General features: G+C 37.0%; 1 protein-coding gene across 7 annotated transcripts in view; it reads right to left on the reverse strand.

Annotated features, from left to right (window-relative positions):
- Positions 1-15,872, reverse strand: part of LOC108030489 (breast cancer anti-estrogen resistance protein 3 homolog) — a 111,957-nt gene that overhangs the window by 37,856 nt on the left and 58,229 nt on the right. Inside the window, exon 4 of one of the 7 annotated variants that reach the window (XM_017103376.3) lies at positions 1,619-1,718. The exons of the other annotated variants lie outside the window; for them this stretch is intronic. Coding sequence (XP_016958865.1) covers positions 1,650-1,718 — 69 coding nt within the window. The 3' untranslated portion in view covers positions 1,619-1,649. Of the gene's footprint in view, positions 1-1,618; positions 1,719-15,872 lie in introns of those variants that run through there. 7 annotated transcript variants of the gene reach the window in all.

The raw sequence follows: 15,872 nt of genomic DNA on the forward strand, positions 1-15,872 counted from the left end.
GGGATGCTATGCTCAAGCATACTGTACTTGCAATGTACATTACATTTAAAACTTATTAGCGCCGGAGACATATAGAATTTTTTAAGAAGGAAGAACGCTATAGTCGAGTGCATCGACTATCAGATACCCGTTACTCAGCTTAAGGGAGCAAAAAGGAAATTGAGACATATAAGCAGCAAAACGATATTTTAGAGTGCCACCTACCGTCTATTTCAGTAGATGACATTTTTTGCTTCTATCATAAAAACTGTAGGCACTACAGATTTTCGTGAACTGTGGGCGTGTCACCCAGCTAAAACAAACTTGTGCTGCGCAGGAAGAGCAGAAATCTGCGTGTCAAGTTTGACTATTGTAGCTCTAATAGTTTCCGAGATCTCAGACAGACAGACGGACATGGCTAGATCGACTCGGCTAGTGATCCTGATCAAGAATATATACAAGGTGAGTTCCAAAGTAAACAAGACTTTATGGTACCACGGGTTGGTTACCACTATTTGATTTATAGATTTTATTAGTTTTATTATAGTTTTACAGAGTTTTACAAATACACGTTATTTTCTTGAAGCTTGACGGCGGCAGAGAGAGTCAAGCTTATTCAATTTAGGATTTATGGTCTTAGTACATTTTCATTCGCTGTGTCGCTTCTCAGCCTGAACCGCCACAGTACTCCCTCCCTAGTGACGACGTCACGATGTAATGAATTGGACTCTTCGCTTCTCGTAGGTTCGTGGTTTGCCATAGCTTTCAGGTTGGTCCAGTTGAGCATCACTTCTAAGTATTAAAGCGGGCTTAATTCTGTCCACAGACACTGCTACTTTTTTTCCGTCGACACTTAACGTAAATACTCGGTCATTATTACGATGTACAACTTTAAATGGGCCCGTGTATGGTGGCTCCAAAGGATGTTTGACGGCATCGGTGCGAATGAATACGTGGGACCACTTGTCTATTCCTTTAAGACAAAAAATTTTTTGGTTGCTATGGTGTGCAGCTGGAGTGGGACGTATTTTTCGCATCTGTTCGCGAAGAATACTAATAAAAGGGGTAGAATCTGGTCTTGCATCTATGTCTTCGAAGAATTCGTTTGGCAAGCATACCGTCGTACCGTAGAGCATCTCGGCAGCCGATGAGTTCAGTTCCTCCTTAAGAAACGTCCAAAGTCCTAGCAAAACGACAGGTAGCAGTTCTGGCCAAGGAGTGTTGGAGTGACACATCATTGCTGCCTTGAAAGACCTGTGCCATCTTTCGACCATGCCGTTTGACTGTGGGTGATACGCATCCATATACACATCCCATAATCAGTGTGTTTGGTTGCCGGCCATACAAATTTTTGCTTTATTTGTTGCAGCGTCGATCCCCTCGGATGCGAAAGTCTGTGGAAAAAAGAGAACATTTTGTTGCGAAGAGTAGTGGGTACGTACGGCCGAGCGAAGTTCATTGAAACATCACAATACAACAAAACATTGTCATCGTAACGGATTTTTTTCAGTCGAAGAGAAGTGGTTTTTTGCAGTAAGTTCGGCAGCTCGGAATCAACTGCTTGTGCATCCTCGATTTCCTGAAGAGTGATCGACACTGACAAGTTGATTGCACAGAGCCTAGAGAAAGCATCTGCAACTGTGTTTTCAGCTCCTTTGGCGTAAACGATTTCAGTCGTAAACTGCGAAGTATATCCCAGATGACGAAGTTGCCTTGGTGACGCTTTTTCCGGCCGTTGCCTAAAAGTATAAACAAGAGGCTTGTGGTCCGTTTTGATGCAAAATATGCGACCCTCGAGGCAACGCTTAAAGTATTTTAGGGCTTCATAAATAAATGGAGAGCAATTCCCGATCGTAGGTGCTGTATATTTTCTCAGTGTATCGGGACAGGCACCTTCGATAATAGTTGATGATGCCGAGGAATCGTCCGAGTTCGCAGATGGTAGAGGGCCTCGCATAGTTTTGAATAGCTTCTACTCGATGACTTGGAGGTTTTATTCCGTGCTCTTTGATGATGTAACTCAAAAACTGCACCTCGTCCTGGCCCAGCTGACACTTGCTAAGGTTGATGCTGAGTCCATGTCTACAAAGGATCTCCAAGACGGCACGAATATGATTTTCGAATTCCTCAGGTGTGTTAGACATGATTAGGATATCGTCTATATAGCAATAAACGAAATCGATGCCCCGAAAAATATTGTCGATGAATCTTTGGAAGGTTTGCGTAGCATTCTTTAGACCAAATGTCATATAGAGGAACTCGATTGGGCCAAATGGAGGGCAAACGGCGGTTTTAGGAATATCACACTCAGCCATTGGAATCTGATAGTACGCCTTGATAAGATCGAGTGAAGAAAATATTTTTTTCCGTGTAGCTGCTCCGAGAAGTCATGGATGTGAGCAATTGGATAACGGTCAGGTACCGTTATAGCATTCAGGTTGCGATAGTCCCCGCAGGAAGGAGAGAGAGTTGTGAAAGCAGAGAGTGCGGTCGCGTTTTTAATTCGCTCCGTCTATTTTCCAAAGTTTTCAGCAAAAACCGGAAGGAACAGCCGGCTATCCGGCCTGAAGCATCTGGACACATACATTGACGTCAGCTGGTGGCCAGGAGGTCGTGGACGGCATCCAGGAACAACCCGGGAATTTATCCCCAACAGGTTTGGCGGCCAGGCAGGGGCCGGTCGTAGGCGAGGGAGGGGAGGCATCTTTTTCTTTTTCCTCTTCCGAATCTCCACTCGTTGTTTGTTTAATTGTTGCCAAATTTTCCACTCGCGCTTTTTGTTCGTAAACACTAAATCAGTGGTGCAAAGCGCTTGCGCGACCAGCTGATCGTAGTGTGCGAAAGGGGCTGCGGGTGCCATAGCAGCAAGCTTCGGACAGGGTGCAGGCCAAGCACATAAGTGCGTGCCGTAGCACGAAGGAACACCTTGGGCGGTATTTTCTCGCGGGAAATAAAAACTTCTAAACCTTATCATTAAGATTTTTTCCTTTTATATTAAATAATTGATCAAAGTCCGATCACTGCGGGCAAAGACCCAAATTTTAGTGCAGTACCGGTGAATTCCCCAAGGCGGGGATATGGTGGGTAGGGGACCGGGGGCACAACCCCTGGAGCTAGCCTAGGACTTGGACTGGTGGTGGGCGGTGGTACGCCGGCAAGCAAAGGACTGGCGGCGCCGGCTAATGCGGACGGATTCCACACGCCACTGTCCAGTTTACCCGACTGGGCCAACATGGGAGCTGACCCATTCAAAAAAAGCAATGTGATGGCGAGATCGCCAGAAAAAAGGGCGGAGAGCATCGGCTGCGACCGAGAGCACCAGTAAGCCCCAAAAACCCCCACAGGAGTAGAAAAAAGTTGAACCGAAGGCGAGGAAGCCCAAGGTACGTCCGCCACGAAACGACGCGATAGTTATCGCAACATCTACTGGGGGGTCCTACGCGGAAATCCTTAAAAAGGTAAAGGCAGATCCGCAGCTGGAAGACCTAGGTCAAGCTGTACAGGCCGTCAGGCGAACAGCAAAGGGGGAACTGCTAATCCTCCTAAACAAGGTCTCTGACCCAAAAACCGCAGAGCTTCAGAGCAAAATGAAAGCGGTCCTGGGCAGCAATGTTGACTTCAGAGCGCTGACTGAGACAACGCTGATCGAGGTGAAGGACATCGACGAGACCACGGACAAAACGGATGTCATATGTGCGGTTAAGTCACAGTTTGATGTGGAACTGCCAGAATCTGCGGTGGTAGGACTACGGGCGGCGTACGGGGGCACCCAAACCACCACACTAAGAGTTCTGCCCGACATAGGGAGGCGTCTCATGGAAAAGGAAAAACTCAGGTTGGGATGGACCTGGTGCAGAATCCGGTCCAAAATAACACCCAAAAGGTGTTTTAAGTGTATGGAATTCAACCATATAGCAGGAAACTGCAGATCCCAGGAGGACAACTCTAAGTGCTGCTACAACTGCGGCGCGAAGGAGCACCAAGCCAGAGGCTGCAAAGCAAAGGCCTGTTGTATGCTCTGCAAGCGCAAAAAGGACCACCCAACAATGAGTGGAAAATGTCCGTACTTCTAGAGCCGGGACAAGTTCCATCATTGACCTTACATTTGTGAGCCCTGGACTGGCTTCGGGCTCCAGCTGGGAGGTTAGTGACGCCTATATGGGTAGTGATCATGCGGCAATAATTTGCACGATTAAGTCCACAAATGGCCCACCTCGCATTCCAAAGACCGTGGTAGGGTACAAAGTAGAAACGCTAGACGTGGAGATGGTGCAGATGTTGTTCGAGGACCTCTCTACAAACGGATCAGCAGACGAAAGGGCAACCCGCATCGCAGATTACGCCAAGGTAGCCTGTGATGCATCTATGCAGAGGAAGGGGAAACTCCCATCAAGGAAAAGACCGGCATACTGGTGGAACCAATCCATTGCGGAAGCCAGGAAAGAATGCCATAGAGCAAGACGCGCATACCAACGAGCAAGAGGAAGACTCGAATTTAGGGCACTTCAGATGTATTACAGGGAAAAAAGACGAGCCCTGGAAAAACGTATAAAAGAAAGCAAACGCAGGTGTTTTAATAATATATGCGAAGAAATAAACTCCAACCCTTGGGGCTTCGCATATAAACTCGTCACAAAACGGCTTCGGGCATTTAGCAGACCGTCGCCGACATGCCCAGTCATCCTAAAAAGGGTAGTAGAAACACTATTCCCTGAGCAAGAGGGTATGGCGCGTATAGCACAGATCGTAGACACGAGAAGCATTAAGCTCACAAGTCCTGAGGAAGTCCTTGAGGTTCTTAAGACAATAAAGGACGATAAGGCACCGGGACCTGATGGAATCCCGAATAAAGTATTAAAAATAGCCATAAAAGCAAACACCAAACAGTATGTTGATATGTACAATGCATCCCTAACAGAAGGTGTGTTCCCTAGTCGCTGGAAAACTCAGCGGTTGGTACTCATACCAAAGGGGGACAAGGCAGCGGAGGAGCCTTCCTCGTATAGGCCACTCTATCTACAATCGATGCCATTGGTAAACTGTGTGATATCGCAGGCAAAGCCATTGCGGGAAAAAGGTGGTTGTACGGCACTAAGCAGTATTGCATAGCGGCAACATTGGATGTTAAAAACGCATTCAACTCCGCTGGCACCACACACTAAATGCACTAAGCAAACTTAATGTCCCAGTGTACATACAGCGAGTAATAGCGAGCTACTTCGAAGGTCGCCTGCTCCTGTACGAAACAGAATCAGGGCAATCGACTCACAGGGTCACCGGGGGAGTCCCCCAAGGATCAGTCCTAGGCCCTTTGTTGTGGAATATCATGTACGACGAGATCCTTAGGATCACGATGCCCGAAGGGGCACGACTCATTGGTTTCGCGGATGACGTAGCCATAGTAGTTACGGCCAAGAAACTTCCAGACGCGGAAAGAATCTGCAATGAAGCTGGAACACGGGCAAGCGCATGGCTCGACTCTAAGGGTCTCGCCTTGGCAGCTCATAAAACCGAAGCAGTCCTGATAAGAAGCAAGCAGAAAGTGGAAACGGCCACTATTAAAATTGGAGAAGCCACCATAAAATCTCGCCCAATCTTAAAATACTTGGGGGTCAAGATCGACCAACGGCTTTCTTTCAAAGAGAAAATAATATGAAAAAATTATTTACTAAAGTTGATTATTTCTGATAACTGCAAGGGTATACAAACTTCGGCTTGCCGAAGCTAACTTCCTTTCTTGTTTTGTTTTTTTGGTAAAATTTTTACCGAAACTTTTCAATTGATGAAACAAGTTTATGGCAATTATTGCCTATCCCGTAGCAGAGTGCACGAGTGGTTTCAACGTTTTCAAAGTGGTCGTGAGGACATAAATGACGATGAACATGTGGGCCAACCAAAATCCGTGATCACCGAAAATTCCATCGAAACTGTGCGTGAATTCAAAAAAAATTAGCCGAAATTATCATCGAAATTCATGGAGATAAAATTAAACATCTTAAAAACATCGATTTATCGCATTTTGACCGGACATTTGGGCTTACAAAAGGTGTGGGCACGGTTTGTTCCGCACAAATTGACTGACTTCCAAAACTTTCTCAGAATTCAACATTCGAAGGACATCATTAAAAAGGCAAAAGAAGAACTTCCTGATTGTGACTGGTGACGAAACGTGGTGTTTTCAATATGATCCCGAAACGCGCGGAGAAGTCAAAAATGAAGACTATGCTGATTTGTTTTTATGATTCCAAGGGTATTGTCCACAAAGAGTTGTTCTACCCGGCAAAAACGTTAATGCGGTATTCTACCTTGGAGTTTTGAAGCTTTTGGTGCGCTGTATTCGACGAATATGGGAGTTGGCGTTTGTTTCACGATAATGCGCCGTCTCATCGATCGACGCTTGTGTCCGACTATTTGACCAAAAATCACATTTTAACAATCAACCACTCCCCGTATTCACCTGATAGGGCACCGTGGACTTCTACCTTTTCAGAAAAATTAATTTGCCGATGAAAGAAAAGCGTTATGCAGACGTAGAGGCCATTCAAAAGGCTTGCACCGGCATACTGGCGGCCATACCGGGCAACGAGCTAAAACACTCGTTCGACATGCTTTCGGACCATGCAAAACGCTGTATTAAAGCAGAAGGAGACTTTTTTGAATAAAATAAATAGATTTTTTCCGAAAAACCTATTTGTTCTGTCTTTTTTTTAAGTCCTGTTTACTTCACCTTGTATACATTATGGGGTCGGAAGTACTTCCCTCTACCTGTTACATACTTTTCGACGAATTTAGTATACCCTTTTACTTTACGAGTTACGTGTATAAATATTTCAGTTGGGGGAAATGTAGGATATATATTAGAAGTTGATTTAAAACACCCTACTGATCAGCATGACTTACAAAGCTACTTGCCTTTCTGTCCAGAAAACAAAGATACTTCTGGAGGTAAACAGAAAAAACTTATAGCTGACTTAACGAATAAAAGCGAATATATTGTCCTTTTAAAACAGCTTTAACTTTGTATACAGCATGGTTTATTTATGGTTAAAGTCTTATATTGATTTAAATACTAATAAAAAAATAGGCAAAAATGATTTTAAACAAAATTTCTTTAAGTTAATGAATAACGCAGTATACAGCAAAACAATGGAAAATGTCGCCGAGCGAAGAAATATAGTATTACTAAAGCATTATAAATCACGACAAAATTCCCCAGAACAGACCTTGCAGCTATTGAATCCACGCCATCAAAAATCAAGTATGATAAACCAATATACATAGCTGTTTTAAAATTATCTATATGGTTAATGTATGAATTTTATTATAATTTTCTATTACTTTAAAGTCCTTCTTCGAAAATAATTTATATAGAAACAGATTCATTTATTTTATCTTCAGAGGAAGACTTTTACAAAACTATAAAAGAAAATCCCGAACGATTCGATACCTCAAATTACAAAATAGAAAAACAATTAAATATAGTTAAAGCTGATAACAGAAAGACTTCTAAGACTTCTTTTGCAGGACTTAAAGCTAAGGAATACTCTTGATTAGTTGATAACAAAATACCAAATCAAGAAATCAGTTATGAAAAAACTAAATCATATCGATTATATAGAATGTATAAAATATAAAATAATAATTATGGAGCTCAGCGAGTAATTCGAAGTAGGTCGCACATCCTCTATACTGAAATTATGAATAAAATAAGTCTTAAGTATAATGATGATAAGAAAATAAATTTATTATTATTGCGTTTTATTACTTTAGCAGGTCATTTACAGCTATCCATGAGTTGAATATGGAATCGAAACTGCTCCATTTTATAAGCATTTGATTGTTTGTTTACCCGTTATTCGTAGAGAAAAAACGGTATGCTAGATTCGTCAGAAAGTATGTAACAGATAGAAGGAAGCGTTTCCGACCCCATAAAGTATATATATTCTTGTTCAGGATCACTAGCCGAGTCGATCTAGCCATGTCCGTCTGTCCGTCCGTATGAACGCTGAGATCTCGGAAACTATAAGAGCTATAACAGTCAATCTTGGCATGCATATTTCATGGCTTACTACGCAGCGCAGGTTTCTTTCAACGGAATGCCACGCCCACTCACACAATCCGCAAAAAAGTGTAGCGCCAAAAGTTTTTATGATAGAAAAAAAATTTTAATTGATATTTATTTGTCTCATCAATATCTATCGATTGACCAAAACAAAAAAAAAAATGTGCCACGCCTACTATCCGCCCAAAACTAATTTTATCATTACCTATCGATTGACCCAAAAAAAATTTGCCACGCCACAGTTGTTATGCTATACATTTATTTTTGCTAAAATTTATTTGTTTCATTAAAATCTTTTAACTGACCTAAGAAATGTTTGCCACGCCCACTCTAACGACCCCAAAGGGCTTAAACGCTTAAAACTGTCTGCCGCCCCCATAGCAAAAACCAAAATAGTTGGTAATATTTCTTTGCTGTTTATATGTTTCAATTTTTATTTTCTTCCTCAAGCTGAGTGACAGATATCCGATAGTCGAGTATATATTTTTATATTTTTGGTATTTTGGTATTTACTGATTTTAAAATTAACTCTTCATTTTTGGAGCAAACATCTATTAGCTTCATTTTAATTGTTCGGTGATAAGAATTATTGTACTGATTTACGAGATAATTAATTTTATGAATCCACTTGTATACCCAGCATACTAAACATTTTTTACGTACGAATTTTTAATGTTCGACTAAAGTGCTCACATATAGAAGCCTGGAGATGCGTATAAGTATAACAATGACTTATATGAAATTTATCCATTAATTTCCTAAAAGTAGAATTAAAAAATTCTTTGCCTTGATCTGACTGAATATTCTTAGGTGAACTTTTACTCTTTTTTAAACCCGATTTCATTACCACTACTACATCCAGGGCAGACTTTCTCCTAACTGCCTCGGCGTATGCATACTTTGAGAATAATGTCAATCAGTTAATATTATTTTCTTTTTAAAACAATATCATTTCTACTAAATAAATTTGCTATGTATTACGTATCCCTTTCTGAGCGAACTTTCTCCGAATAAAATTTTTTCGCTCTGCCTTATGAATTTTATCGACAACTTTTGGTTTGCTCATCTTAAGGTGATGTCTTATTAGTGTTATTTTTTATTCGATGACGAGTAAGCAAACTCAACAATGATAGCTTATATAGAATGTAGGCAGTTTTTTTTATAAATTTTTAACACAAAATCTTTTTAAATCTATTGGCACATATTTCTCATAGGTACCTTCAAAGTCACATAGTTAAATACCAAATTTTTGTAAAGATACACCTTGTTGTTTGCTCATGGTGATGTCTTATTAATGTTATTAAACCCTTGCAGAGGGTATATTGATTTCAGTCAGTTTCAGTTTCCAACGCAGTGAAGGAGACGTGTCCGACCCCATAAAGTATATATATTCTTGATCAGCATCACCAAACGAGTCGATCTGTCCGTCCGTTTCTACGAAAAGTTGTCTTTCTTAAAGCTATCAGACTGAAAATTTCCCAAAACTCTTCTTCCTATTGCAGGTAGTATATAATTCGGAACCAGTCGGATTTGACAACTATATGTATCTAAACGCTCCCATAGGAATTGTCGGAAAAAAATGTAAAAAAAATATATTTTTGCTGTTTTTATACCCTTGCAAAGAGTATAGTGATTTCATTCAGAAGTTTGCAACGCACTGAAGGAAACGTTTCCGACCCGATAAAGTATATATATTTTTGATCATTGTCACTAGACTAATCGATCTAGCCATGTCCGTCTTTCCGTCCGTTTTTACGCAAACTAGTTTGTTAGTTTTTAAGTAATCGGCCCGAAACTTTCCCAAAAGTCTTCTTGCTATTGCAGATAGTATAAAAGTCGGAACCAGCTGGATCGGACAACTATATCTTATAGCTCCCATAGGAACTATCGGAGAAAACATTTAAAAAAATTATATCTTTGGTGTTTTCTAACATATAACCTCCTACGCTTGAAAATAACATTTTTTAATTGGTTTTCAAATTTAAATTAAATTTTTTCAAAATCGGACGACTATATCATATAGCTGCCATAGAAACGATCGAAAAATTAGTCGGAAAATGTGAAAAAATATATCTTTGGTTTTTATTGCCTTCTAAGCTTGGAAATAACTTTTTTTTATTAGTTCTGAATTTCGAATTAAAATTTATCGAAATCGGACAACTATTGAGCTGTTATAGGAATGATCGGAATATTGGTGGAAAATAATATGAAACAATGTATAATTTTGGGGCTTTTTTAATTTTTTTTAAGAATTTTGAATTCAATTCAATAAAAATCAGACTATTCTAACATATAGATGGCAAAAAAATAGTCTGAAAAAAACGTAAACATTTTTTTTCAATATCACTAAAGTCAGCAACAATACTTAAAAATTTCATATGGACACATCTTTATCATAGGTACCTTTTAAATTAGATAGTTGAATATAAAATTTTTTTAAAGAAACACTTAGGAATAATCAGATTATTGTAAATATATATTACTTGCTGACGTAATATGGAGTTCCAACACAAAAATATTCACCATGTGAATATTTTAAAGGAGTCCCTAAAACAACACAAATTGAAACGAATGAAGCAATTCTTTTAATATTGCATGATTTGATGATCACACTATAGGAATTTATCAGTAATATGGTAACTCAGAACATATTTTATAAATCATCTCATACGAAAGATATTTTACTAAATACGAAATATATTGTTGCTTTTAAAAATCCTCGTGATAAGCTTTAATTTCAATGTTCAGATAGACAAATTTACCCTAAAACCCAACGGAGCTATTTCCAGTATATAAAGAGGTAACGGAGCAACGTCACAGATATTTACTAATTGATCTCACTCAGGCAATCAACGAACTCTTAAGATTTAGATCGGACATTTTTAATTTTACATATTCTGTGTGCTATTTATAATAAAAATGGTTTACCAAGCCAAAAATCGCTTGAAAGCGAAAAAAATTATTTGTATGTGCTCAAAAGGGCCGACAATAGACTACGTAAGGTAATTAAAAGCAACATTAATAGTGACATGGTAAAATCAATGGTAGAGATTTTATTAAAAACTTTACAGGGAAAACATAAAGTTACTAAATTCCATCTAAATGCTCTTAAAAAGTATACAAATGCATTGTGCCACCCTTCCTGTCAAAAGCGTACATTAAACTCTAAGAGAAAAGTCCTTATTCAAAAAGGGGAAGGGAACTTTTAAGAAATGATAAGAAGTAAACATAATTTAAGCAAAGTATTTTTAATGCATCAGCAATTGATAAAGAATTATAGAGAAAAAAAATTATTAATTAAAATAAATAAATAAAAACAATTTTTACCAAAATTTGTCATTTAAGATACTATCAAAATTAAAAACACAATAAATCATGAAGTATTCAAAATGAACAAAAAGCGAATCAGATATAAAGAAAATAGGATTTAAGAAACCAGTGCTCAAAGTGAAGCATAATGAACGACAACAAATTAAAAGGCAAACTACAAAAATTGAAAGCGGAAACTTCACCTTTTCAAGATTTTAAATATGTAACAGGACGTGAAAGGTTAATCCGATCGGTTAGAAAAAAAATACAGTAAAATCTGGTAAAAATAAATTAAATAAATAAATTAAATCATTAATTTCCATAAAAAATAAAATATGGGTTATTTATCACATTGCTAAGTAATGACTCGATAAATGTTTTTTTCTGATAACGTAAAGTGTGTATTTACAAACATTGTAAACAATCCAGAAGACATGCACGATGATTGGGAAGTCGGCATTACAGATGTATATGTATTTGAATAATTACATTAAATATACACCTTACCAAGATAAAAATGTCTTTGAAGAAACCGAATTTGTTAGTCTTATAAATGCTGAAACATTAAGGTATAAAAATGTATCCAATCAAACGAAAATACCAGAAAATGGATTGATTTTTATTTACACTGACATAATAAAAACAAAGTCAATAGGTCGTAAAAGACCACGAAGCCTTCGTGTATGCATTATAATGGAAAGGAAAAAAACATTCAAGATAGATAGATAGATTCGTCAGAAAGTATGTAACAGGTAGAAGGAAGCGATTCCGACCCCATAAAGTATATATATTCTTGTTCAGGATCACTAGCCGAGTCGATCTAGCCATGTCCGTCTGTCCGTCCGTATGAACGCTGAGATCTCGGAAACTATAAGAGCTATAACAGTCAATCTTGGCATGCATATTTCATGGCCTACTACGCAGCGCAGGTTTCTTTCAACGGAATGCCACGCCCACTCACACAATCCGCAAAAAAGTGTAGCGCCAAAAGTTTTTATGATAGAAAAAAAATTTTAATTGATATTTATTTGACTCATCAATATCTATCGATTGACCAAAACAAAAAAAAAATGTGCCACGCCTACTATCCGCCCATAACTAATTTTATCATTACCTATCGATTGACCCAAAAAAAATTTGCCACGCCACAGTTGTTATGCTATACATTTATTTTTGCTAAAATTTATTTGTTTCATTAAAATCTTTTAACTGACCTAAGAAATGTTTGCCACGCCCACTCTAACGACCCCAAAGGGCTTAAACGCTTAAAACTGTCTGCTGCCCCCATAGCAAAAACCAAAATAGTTGGTAAGTGGCGCATTACAATATTTCTTTGCTGTTTATATGTTTCAATTTTTATTTTCTTCCTCAAGCTGAGTGACAGATATCCGATAGTCGAGTATATATTTTTATATTTTTGGTATTTTGGTATTTACTGATTTTAAAATTAACTCTTCATTTTTGGAGCAAACATCTATTAGCTTCATTTTAATTGTTCGGTGATAAGAATTATTGTACTGATTTACGAGATAATTAATTTTATGAATCCACTTGTATACCCAGCATACTAAACATTTTTTACGTACGAATTTTTAATGTTCGACTAAAGTGCTCACATATAGAAGCCTGGAGATGCGTATAAGTATAACAATGACTTATATGAAATTTATCCATTAATTTCCTAAAAGTAGAATTAAAAAATTCTTTGCCTTGATCTGACTGAATATTCTTAGGTGAACTTTTACTCTTTTTTAAACCCGATTTCATTACCACTACTACATCCAGGGCAGACTTTCTCCTAACTGCCTCGGCGTATGCATACTTTGAGAATAATGTCAATCAGTTAATATTATTTTCTTTTTAAAACAATATCATTTCTACTAAATAAATTTGCTATGTATTACGTATCCCTTTCTGAGCGAACTTTCTCCGAATAAAATTTTTTCGCTCTGCCTTATGAATTTTATCGACAACTTTTGGTTTGCTCATCTTAAGGTGATGTCTTATTAGTGTTATTTTTTATTCGATGACGAGTAAGCAAACTCAACAATGATAGCTTATATAGAATGTAGGCAGTTTTTTTTATAAATTTTTAACACAAAATCTTTTTAAATCTATTGGCACATATTTCTCATAGGTACCTTCAAAGTCACATAGTTAAATACCAAATTTTTGTAAAGATACACCTTGTTGTTTGCTCATGGTGATGTCTTATTAATGTTATTAAACCCTTGCAGAGGGTATATTGATTTCAGTCAGTTTCAGTTTCCAACGCAGTGAAGGAGACGTGTCCGACCCCATAAAGTATATATATTCTTGATCAGCATCACCAAACGAGTCGATCTGTCCGTCCGTTTCTACGAAAAGTTGTCTTTCTTAAAGCTATCAGACTGAAAATTTCCCAAAACTCTTCTTCCTATTGCAGGTAGTATATAATTCGGAACCAGCCGGATTTGACAACTATATGTATCTAAACGCTCCCATAGGAATTGTCGGAAAAAAATGTAAAAAAAATATATTTTTGCTGTTTTTATACCCTTGCAAAGAGTATAGTGATTTCATTCAGAAGTTTGCAACGCACTGAAGGAAACGTTTCCGACCCGATAAAGTATATATATTTTTGATCATTGTCACTAGACTAATCGATCTAGCCATGTCCGTCTTTCCGTCCGTTTTTACGCAAACTAGTTTGTTAGTTTTTAAGTAATCGGCCCGAAACTTTCCCAAAAGTCTTCTTGCTATTGCAGATAGTATAAAAGTCGGAACCAGCTGGATCGGACAACTATATCTTATAGCTCCCATAGGAACTATCGGAGAAAACATTTAAAAAAATTATATCTTTGGTGTTTTCTAACATATAACCTCCTACGCTTGAAAATAACATTTTTTAATTGGTTTTCAAATTTAAATTAAATTTTTTCAAAATCGGACGACTATATCATATAGCTGCCATAGAAACGATCGAAAAATTAGTCGGAAAATGTGAAAAAATATATCTTTGGTTTTTATTGCCTTCTAAGCTTGGAAATAACTTTTTTTTATTAGTTCTGAATTTCGAATTAAAATTTATCGAAATCGGACAACTATTGAGCTGTTATAGGAATGATCGGAATATTGGTGGAAAATAATATGAAACAATGTATAATTTTGGGGCTTTTTTAAATATTTTTTTATAATATTGGGAATATCATTTTTTATATTTTTAAGAATTTTGAATTCAATTCAATAAAAATCAGACTATTCTAACATATAGATGGCAAAAAAATAGTCTGAAAAAAACGTAAATATTTTTTTTCAATATCACTAAAGTCAGCAACAATACTTAAAAATTTCATATGGACACATCTTTATCATAGGTACCTTTTAAATTAGATAGTTGAATATAAAATTTTTTTAAAGAAACACTTAGGAATAATCAGATTATTGTAAATATATATTACTTGCTGACGTAATATGGAGTTCCAACACAAAAATATTCACCATGTGAATATTTTAAAGGAGTCCCTAAAACAACACACATTGAAACGAATGAAGCAATTCTTTTAATATTGCATGATTTGATGATCACACTATAGGAATTTATCAGTAATATGGTAACTCAGAACATATTTTATAAATCATCTCATACGAAAGATATTTTACTAAATACCAAATATATTGTTGCTTTTAAAAATCCTCGTGATAAGCTTTAATTTCAATGTTTAGATAGACAAATTTACCCTAAAACCCAACGGAGCTATTTCCAGTATATAAAGAGGTAACGGAGCAACGTCACAGATATTTACTAATTGATCTCACTCAGGCAATCAACGAACTCTTAAGATTTAGATCGGACATTTTTAATTTTACATATTCTGTGTGCTATTTATAATAAAAATGGTTTACCAAGCCAAAAATCGCTTAAAAGCGAAAAAAATTATTTGTATGTGCTCAAAAGGGCCGACAATAGACTACGTAAGGTAATTAAAAGCAACATTAATAGTGACATGGTAAAATCAATGGTAGAGATTTTATTAAAAACTTTACAGGGAAAACATAAAGTTACTAAATTCCATCTAAATGCTCTTAAAAAGTATACAAATGCATTGTGCCACCCTTTCTGTCAAAAGCGTACATTAAACTCTAAGAGAAAAGTCCTTATTCAAAAAGGGGAAGGGAACTTTTAAGAAATGATAAGAAGTAAACATAATTTAAGCAAAGTATTTTTAATGCATCAGCAATTGATAAAGAATTATAGAGAAAAAAAAATTATTAATTAAAATAAATAAATAAAAACAATTTTTACCAAAATTTGTCATTTAAGATACTATCAAAATTAAAAACACAATAAATCATGAAGTATTCAAAATGAACAAAAAGCGAATCAGATATAAAGAAAATAGGATTTAAGAAACCAGTGCTCAAAGTGAAGCTTAATGAACGACAACAAATTAAAAGGCAAACTACAAAAATTGAAAGCGGAAACTTCACCTTTTCAAGATTTTAAATATGTAACAGGACGTGAAAGGTTAATCCGATCGGT

The sequence above is a fragment of the Drosophila biarmipes genome, chromosome 2L (genome assembly GCF_025231255.1).
Source record: "Drosophila biarmipes strain raj3 chromosome 2L, RU_DBia_V1.1, whole genome shotgun sequence".
In the NCBI taxonomy this organism is placed as follows: Eukaryota; Metazoa; Arthropoda; class Insecta; order Diptera; family Drosophilidae; genus Drosophila; species Drosophila biarmipes.